We start from the raw sequence: 8779 nt of genomic DNA, 5'->3' as shown, positions 1-8779 counted from the left end.
AACATTTGCAAGCATGCCATAAAGGTTAATTGGTTGTATTTCCAATCGGATAATTCAAATCCATTGCTTCATCAACATGCAGAGGATAACATATGCAATGACCCACCTGAGATCAATATAGAGCCTCAAAACCATGATGAAGATGTCGATGCTACTCTTATGGCCACAAATGTTGTTGACGCAGATGCCGAGGCACTTCATTTGGCAAGGGAGGAGTTGTTTAGCTATACCCATCTCATTTTAGATAACCCTCCTACTACTTTGGCAAAGACAATCCAATTGACTGATATGCTTAAAAAAATGTTGGATGAAGCCAATAATTTGCACGTTACTGATTTTGACTTCACACCTGGATTGGAATCTCTTGATCCATCTTTGAAGAGGAAGAAGAGTTTCCTTAGCCCCACAAAGAAAAGAAGAAGCAGCAGAAAAAACAATGGTTTGGAAATGGATTTAAATGTTGATCCATCATAATATGAACCATTTGAGTTTCGATACCTCAATAAGCGAGGACGTCATCGATCAAATAATGCCGTCTCTATGGTTCCAGGTTAGTTTCATGTGTTGAATAGAGTCAAGATTTTAGATTTAAGTATTTAATCATCACTATTCTTTAATATGTGGTATGTTTATTTTTACAGCAATGCAACAATCCCCAACCATGGCGATAACCCAAGACCAAAGGGAGATGCAAGACCATCCAACCTTACTTGCCATGCCAGGTGCATTTGACACTCTTTCATTGTGTGTGCACATATACCTTGATGCTCTAGAAAATTTCTTTGCGATAACGTTTGACATTTTTCTAGGTAACTATAGAATAAGTGGAGAAGCATCATCTTCAACCATGACTGATCATCTACAGAAGGACTTCAACTCTAGTGGGAATCAATGAGGTATGCACAAATAATAGATAAGCTAGGTTATTATGGCGTCGTCAGGTGGCCCTTTATCATATGATAAGTATATTTATGTTTTTCCATTGTTATGTTGTTATAAAAATACCTTTTTCATAATCTGTTCTCTGAAAGTTCATGAAACTTTGTGTTTTGACATGGAATGTTGTGTTGTTTCAGAAGGCTCTAGGTACATTGAGAACATGGGTGCCTGCAAAATTTGAGGAAAGTTTGAGCCTTCATCAGTGCAATATTAAAAATATGGGTGCCTGATGAGCACCGAGGAATGTTTGAGCTCTCATCAATGCAAAAGTAAAAGTTCAATTATATGCCACTACTCTCCTGAAGTTTCATGAAATTTTGAACTTTGACATGGAATGTCAAGTTAATTCACATGGCTCTGTAATTGTTCAACAAATTCAATTGTCGGTTCTTTTTATTGCAATGTTTCTGTATTTTCTCACGTAATTGGTCTAATACTGCAGACTAAGCTGTAACAATGCTGTATACACACCACAATTTGGGAATGAATTAGTGTTTTAGACATCAATCTAAATTGTTCTTCAAATATATTCTCAAATGTTAGATCTGTTATATGATCAAAACAAATCTGATTTTATTTATGGTGTTCATATTTAAGAAAGAAGCTCTTGGGTTTATAGCATCTTGATGTGCAGTTTTCTGAACCTGTTGCTTTTGAACCAAGTCAACATGAAACTTGCATTCTTAGTTATTCTAATGCTTCAATTATGAGCTCTGTTACCAACTGCACAACCAACCACTGGGATTGAACACATGCAAGGAATCCAGGGGCATTGACTAGGTTGTAGATTTGTTGCTAGTGGACATCACCTACAGAGGCTGGTTGTAGCCATTCATGTACAGAGCATTGTCTTGGCATCTCAAAGCCAACAAATTGAACCACTAGAAACAGAACTGGATATGCTTAGAACTGTTTTGATGAGTGGGGTGCTCCATTGTCGAGAACTGGCCTTGGTTTTCATAGCACTCAAATCAGTGAAGTCTTGAAACTAGACCAGAACATAGAAAAGAGTTGCTGGCCACCATAAGCAAGTAACCAGAAGGGTAATGCATCACACAAGCACAACCAACCTCATATGCCTTCAGAAAAATAGTGAGCAGAGGTTACATCCTGTCCATACTCTATAACGTTCAATGCTTACATAAATACAAGTTTGTAGTTTTATAAAGTACACAAATAAAAAATATGTCCATACCAAGCAACACATTTGTCTCCTTTACATAAGAAATCATGGTGCTGTCCATGCTTTTGATGCCTTCCTCATTCATTTGTGCTGTAGATGATCCCTCCTCTTGTCAATTAATGAGCTAAACCACTAACTTGACACTGCTTCATTGTGCACTATGACATTTTTATCTAACTTATTCGGAAAATGAGGAACTGATGTGATTCATCTTAATGCAAAAACTTATAAGATTCGACAAACCCCTGTTCAGCATTGAAATTGATGATAGCATTACAGCGATATCAAAGTCCTTCAATATTCTGAGAGTGGTCAAATTACAGTCCACTCAGTAAGCTTATTTAGCACTTACATAAGCATTAATCCAGTATATCTACAGAGATTTGATGATTATACAAGTTGGCATACTTGCTTAAGGGTGATGTACCCTAAATGAAGTAAGACTCCTAAATGATGTACCCTAAATTGCACAACGTATATAATTTCAAGGTAAAACTCCAGCAATAACAAACATTTATCCATGCACAAATCTCTCTTACAAGCTGTTCCAGAAAGGTTGGTGTAACAGATTTATACATCAATATGTAGTCTGGCATATTTGATCTCAAATGAGGCATGCAACCAAACCTTGAGGACAGATTTGAATAAAAATATTCTCAAGTAAAATTCTAGATATTTAGGACAAGTAAAGGTGAGTTTAAAGAGACTTTTTATGAGGCCATAAGGTGCTACCAATGCCTCATCCTTCACTTGGGCACCTGGGATCTAAACAAATCCGTGAAAGAAGCTCTAATAAAAAGTTCTTTAACGAAGATATTCCGCACGAAGTTCTTCTCATATAACTTCAGCAATAATATATCATTTATTCATGCACAAATCTGTCTCTAACATGCTGTTCCAGAATGGTTTATCTAACATATTTATACATCAATACATAGTCTGTTTTATTTGATGTTAAATGAGACATACAAGCAGGCCTTGAGAAGATCTGAATAAACATCTCCTTCAGTAAAATTTCAGATCTGTCAGGCAAGCAAAGGTGAGTTCAAAGAGATTTTTATGTGGCTGTAAGGCGCTACCAATGCCTTATTCCTCACTTGAGCCCCATGGGGTCTAAACAAATCCCTGAGGGACGCCACTCTAATAAAAAGGCAAGGGTTCTTTTGGCTGTAGGTTGCAAGTTGAAATTACCCCTCTTAATCCTTTGAAATACCCAGAAATTTCTTACAACAAATCTTACTAGAGTAGAAAAGATCATGGATTATGATGGTTTGAATCCATCATGAAACGAGAAAATATTTCTTTCATAATACATAAAGAGAAATACATCAATAATACCACTTCAAATTGTTAATCTTCTTATGAACCTAGCATCACGCAATCCATTGGCCTGGCAGATTACAGGTCTACTGAATGAATGCACAGCTAGGTTCTTAACATTAATTAGCACAAGAAAAAACATAACCAACGGAGTCTGCCCAATCAAATCAGTGCTTCATTAAAAAAAAAATCAGAATCTACTAGGGCTCCCATCCTGGGATAATGGCCCAACTGTGGAAATTACATGTACAACCGGATCTGATCCAACTGATCAAGCCCTCCCTGGCTGATCTGGATCTTGTTGCTGCCATGTTCCTCAGACCCAACACAGTAGAGTATCACACTCCTCACTGAGATGCATCTCAATCTTGTGTTACTATATGATGCACCTTCTCCGTCTCCTCAGCCCTGCTTTTATAACTTTACATTGAGCAAAATCCCTAACCCTAATCTCCAAAGTGATTGACGACCAAGATTAGATCTCGTCTCACTTGAGATCAAAGGCTGAAATTAAAACATTATCACTAAAGTAGATACTTTACATTTTCTAATGTTTCTTTAGCTCAATTAGCCAACATAATAATTATGTGTTTTTCCTTAGTTAAAACTTACGCTAAGTTACAAATGCAACTTGCTCACACTAGAGCAAGTGTCTGATATCTTGGGCAACTTCTGCATACCTAGACACTTAGACGTGTGCCAAAAAGTACCTGCACGAGCTACAAACATCAACACAAATGACAAATTCTTATAAACAAGTACAATATCACCCGAATTTCATTGCCTCATAATCGTTGAAGAAGAGATTTTCAGCATGAAGGAGCTTACAAAATAGATAGCATCCTCCTCTACAACACCTTGCCAAAGCATCTAGCTTGAAAGAAAATTACAATGCAAAATGATACCCAAGAGCTCAAGTGTTCATTCCTCCAACAACCATTTCAATTGGGAAGGGTTTCTTTAAATAAGACAAGAGCCAATCTCTGATGAAATAAAATAACAATATTTTTTCTAACTAAAGATAAATTAATAAAATGTTGATGGCGGTGGCACAGAGATAACAGCTAATTTCTAAAAGCTAGATGAGTGGATTGAATGGCTCAAGAGATGCCTAAGAGATTTGATGATTATACAAGTTGGCATACTTGCTTAAGGGTGATGTACCCTAAATGAAGTAAGACTCCTAAATGATGTACCCTAAATTGCACAACGTATATAATTTCAAGGTAAAACTCCAGCGATAACAAACATTTATCCATGCACAAATCTGTCTCTTACAAGCTGTTCCAGAAAGGTTGGTGTAACAGATTTATACATCAATATGTAGTCTGGCATATTTGATCTCAAATGAGGCATGTCCGACTGTAAAATTTGTGTGAATTCTGCAAGTGATTGGCAAGGTGGTTGGAGATGATTGAGAAGCAGTGCCCAGGATTTACCATGCCAATTTGTTTCTTTTCCTATTAACCTTGTAACCCAAACTGCTCATGAGTTTATCCAAACACTTGATTTTTAGCATGCATATTGTATTGAAGAACATGTTATATATGATGGTCACTTCATACTAGTTCTGTCTCAGCCATTGCAGGGAATATTGGCCCTACCTGATGTCGAGGAACAACCCACAATCCAATCATTGGATCAACTCCCAAAGATGATTACATTACCAGTAGAGGATGGAAATGTATTGTAGCCATTGCAAGGAATATTGGCCCTACCTGCTGTCGAGGGACAACCCAGTATCAAATCATTGGATGAACTCCCAGAGATGATTACATTACCAGTAGAGGATGGAACTGTATTACAGATTAACAAAGCTATGTATGCAGAAATTTATCACAAGAAATCTATGCCTTGTGAAGTGCTGTAGCTAGGAAATTGATATTTTTGACATATTTGTTTATATACCCATGGTAGCCTACATGTATTATAGTAGAGATTGCTATCCAATGGTACTTGTACATATTCACTGCAATGGTCATCATTTGACATTTAAAACTCCATATGTATATGCGTATATATATAATGGATGCTTGGTTTTTTCAATTATGTTTACAGTTTCAAGTGATGTAAAGAGGCCAATAATCACTGAATCAAATAATATTATTTAAAATATAAACCTGAGGGAAAAGTGCACACTTGTGAGTCGAGACCTTAGTCAGCCCAGGGACCCCAGAGACCTTTGTCAATCAGTGAAACAGTATACAAATACTGAGATCTAAATATGTTCATGTTTATTTAAAATCTTGACTGTGTTGGGATTAGGGATGTGACTATCTAGTTTTTCAATAAAGAATCAGGGTGCATCTTTGGTATTTCAGGGGACAGTTGCAATGCTTCTGGAGGGGTTGGTTGCATCATTAAAGGTGACAGGTGGAATATTGGTTGATGATACCTTCCACTTCCTAGGAGCTGGAGAGGTAAACCCAGCTCTATGTGTGAACCATGAAAATAAGACAGAGACCAGATACTTTACAGTAATTGTGTGAACCATGAAAATAAGACAGAGACCAATTACTTTACAGTAATTGAAAATATTGGTGACCTTATCTTCCAAGCTTGCATGCTGAATTTCTAGGTGAGGCACCAATTTCTATTGCAGAGCTGGGTTTATGACAGCCTCCAACCGATGCAGTATTATATCTTTTCAACCTACACAATATTATAATAAAGTTTCTGAGCCAAATTGCTTTCAAAATTATGACTCTTTCTAAAGTGATTAGTCGAAGTTGTGGGCAATTTTTATTTCCAATTTCTTTCTTATCTAGATTGGAGGAAGCTTCGTTGTACTAGTTTCGCAGCTCCGTTTCCACTTTCTAATACTGCCTATACTCGTCTTCCTCTGACCTTTTTAAACCTTTTGTGCGTTCTGTATCTTTACTTTCAAGAGCACATTTGGTGTCTAGGAATTTCTTAGAACTTTCCTGTGATAATCACGAACGCATTCACATGTTTAGAAATTTGAATTTAGAATACCAATGATCAAGAACGCATTCAGAGGTCTAGAATTTTGAATTTAGAATACCAATGATCAAGAACGCATTCACATGTCTAGAAGTTTGAATTTAGAAAACCAAAGCCATTTGGGCCAAGCATTTTATGATCCTTAGTGGTTTTATGACCTGAAAAAACATTCTTTAAACTATTGTTGTATTAGCAAAAATTGCAATATTTAAAATTTATTTTCAACTCTGGAAAAGCCCATCAGAAAAATACAGAGACTGGACTTCCTACTGGGCAGGGGCTTGTTTTAGCAACCCATCTTGTTACTGCATCGGAAGTTTAATGAGTTTTAATCATTTCCAAGCATCATTGTTAAATACTTAATAGCTAAAGCTGACCCATAGCCTCGCTCGATAGATTTCTGTTGAAAAACAAGAACGAAATAACAAATGAAATTGCTCACAGTCATGCCCGACAGAATTATATGTGAAATCGACGCATTAATTAATTATAACAAACAGTAAGAAATGGCCCCAACATAAACACATCATCGCCATTGTTGGATTGGATTCCATTTGATTAAACCGCATAGACGAATTGATGAATTTACAATTGGTCTAACTTATTTCTTCACGACAGCAGCGATAATGCAAGTGGCATAACGGGAGGGATGAATAATCCTCTTTTCCAAGAACTCCCCCGATCTGCTCTCCAATCTCTGAAACAGCGCGTCAGCTTTCTCTGATCCGATCTTCTGTTCGACGAGGCTTCCTACAAAGCTTCTCACTAGATTTGATTTCTTCTTCCCAAAACTCCGGGCGTCGTACACCCAGTCCTTGAAATCTTCTTCGCTCATGCAGCACACATCGCTGAGGACCTCCAGTCCCCTGATCTCGAAGGCCGACGACGCTTCAATCGCTTCTCTCACTTCTTCTGCGTTCGGAAAGTACCATGGCAGATTAAAACTGTCTCGGCTCTCTGCCTCCACTATTCCCTTCACCCAAAAATTATTTGTGTATTAGTCCAATGAAATCTTTAATTTGGGTTTGGACATTTCAGGGCAATTTGTTTAAATTCGTTACCTCCGAGATAAGGTCGTCCCAGGCTGCTTCGAAGTCGGCACCACAGTATTCGCCCTCTGCGCTCACTTGGTGATGCGCGGGCGCTGAGTTGGGGCGACCCATTGCGCATAAGAACATGGCGCTGCCACTTGCCATTTCGTGAGCTTGAGCACCAAAGAATTGGCGTAGGTCCTTCTGCGATTGCTCTGCATACGCTTTCGCTATCTCTGCTCTGTTCCCATTAATCCACACCTTTCCCCTGTTGTATGTAGGCGAGCCTTCTTGCTCCACCAATGCGGGAACCTGCAGTTACAGGGAATTAATTCAGAAAAAAATGCTGATTATTGTGAGATAGCCAACATGGCGGCCTAGAGCTGGGTTGTTAATTTACCTGAGAAAGCCAATGCATTGCCCTAATAGAAAAGCAGATATGAATGCTGCCACGAGGAAACAGCACGTTGTAGAATGATCGAGGCACTCCCACCGCATAGTAGTCCAATTTCTGTTTACTTAACAGCATGAACAATCCATTGAAATCATTCGAAGGCAAATCATTGAAAAGCACCTGGAGCTCAGGAAGTGCCAAACACTGCTCGGCGCACATGCTTTTCAGTGTTTTCACCACTAAATCCACTTCCGAGACCGTGTTCATTCCAGTGGCGCAACCCAAATCTGCGATTCGTATCAGGTCAAGGTTTTGAATGGGAAGCGACTCAATTAAATGGGAAAAAGCAGGCTGAACGGCCTTGAAAACGGATCCTTGCCGGGTGGAATTGACGGCATAGCTATTGTCCCCGTTACCTGAAGTCATGTGCAGGACCTTGGCCAGATTGTCCCCCGAACTTACGGCATCGCCGTGGAAGACCCCATACACAAATTGCCCAGGATTTGGATCCTTCGATAACTTCAAATCTCTCATCATATTTCTGTTGGGCAGCCTCTCCATGGTTCCAAGCGCCATTTTGATAATCGGCAGTGGCGACAGATACATAATAGTACTCTGATCTGCTCTGCACTGGAAGGCTGGTGTGAAGAAAATGGAATTCGACGCTCGGTTTAAAAGAGAAGGAACACTTATGGCATTCGCGGTGGGGCCGGGGATAGGAAGGTACCTGCGAAGAGTACCTGGCCTCCGAGCTGCAGTGCGGAAGGAGTTCGCAGAGGGGTAAGCGCAGAGCATCAGAGCTTGAATGGGCGCGGGTGAGTTCGCAGAGCCTGAGTTCGCAGAGCATTAGAGCTTGAATGGGCGCGGGTGGAAATTTCGAATGGAGGGAATTACTCCCCGCATGAATTCCAGCTAATTACTCCCCGCGGGAATTACTCCCCGATCGGT

The 8779-nt window shown here is 39.2% G+C and overlaps 1 protein-coding gene and 1 long non-coding RNA gene across 3 annotated transcripts; one reads left to right on the top strand and one right to left on the bottom strand.

The window, feature by feature from the left end:
• Positions 1-624: 624 nt before the first annotated feature.
• LOC149244104 (uncharacterized) lies at positions 625-1431 on the top strand. The gene is made up of 3 exons (XR_016245824.1): positions 625-722; positions 810-896; positions 1077-1431. It is a non-coding gene; the product is annotated as an uncharacterized LOC149244104 (long non-coding RNA).
• A 5495-nt stretch (positions 1432-6926) lies between these two features.
• Positions 6927-8488, bottom strand: LOC149244103 (gibberellic acid methyltransferase 2-like). 2 transcript variants are annotated; one of them, XM_089367923.1, is made up of 4 exons: positions 8248-8488; positions 7838-8118; positions 7468-7749; positions 6927-7379 (listed from the first exon to the last, which is right to left on the bottom strand). In XM_089367923.1, the coding sequence occupies exons 1-4, from the start codon at positions 8435-8437 to the stop codon at positions 7008-7010; spliced, it is 1125 nt and encodes a 374-aa protein (XP_089224049.1). In that variant the 5' UTR covers positions 8438-8488; the 3' UTR covers positions 6927-7007. The 2 variants fall into 2 exon arrangements, with proteins under 2 accessions (XP_089224049.1, XP_089224048.1); XM_089367922.1 differs by having other exon boundaries at positions 7838-8488.
• Between the last annotated feature and the right edge of the window lie 291 nt (positions 8489-8779).

The sequence above is a fragment of the Pinus tabuliformis genome, chromosome 8 (genome assembly GCF_031772625.1).
Source record: "Pinus tabuliformis cultivar Carrire ecotype Pingquan chromosome 8, CPIR1, whole genome shotgun sequence".
Lineage (NCBI taxonomy): Eukaryota > Viridiplantae > Streptophyta > Pinopsida > Pinales > Pinaceae > Pinus > Pinus tabuliformis.
The sequence above is the reverse complement of the archived record's forward strand: the minus strand, read 5'-3'. Positions and strand labels throughout refer to the sequence as shown.

Excerpts from the sequence above, each read along its gene's own strand:
- LOC149244103 (XM_089367922.1), bottom strand. The coding sequence starts at position 8,437 with ATGTATCTGTCGCCACTGCCGATTATCAAAATGGCGCTTGGAACCATG. Across the intron at positions 7,750-7,837 it reads CAATGCATTGGCTTTCTCAG|GTTCCCGCATTGGTGGAGCA; the intron begins GTAAATTAACAA and ends CTGTAACTGCAG. Across the intron at positions 7,380-7,467 it reads GGGACGACCTTATCTCGGAG|GGAATAGTGGAGGCAGAGAG; the intron begins GTAACGAATTTA and ends TTTTGGGTGAAG.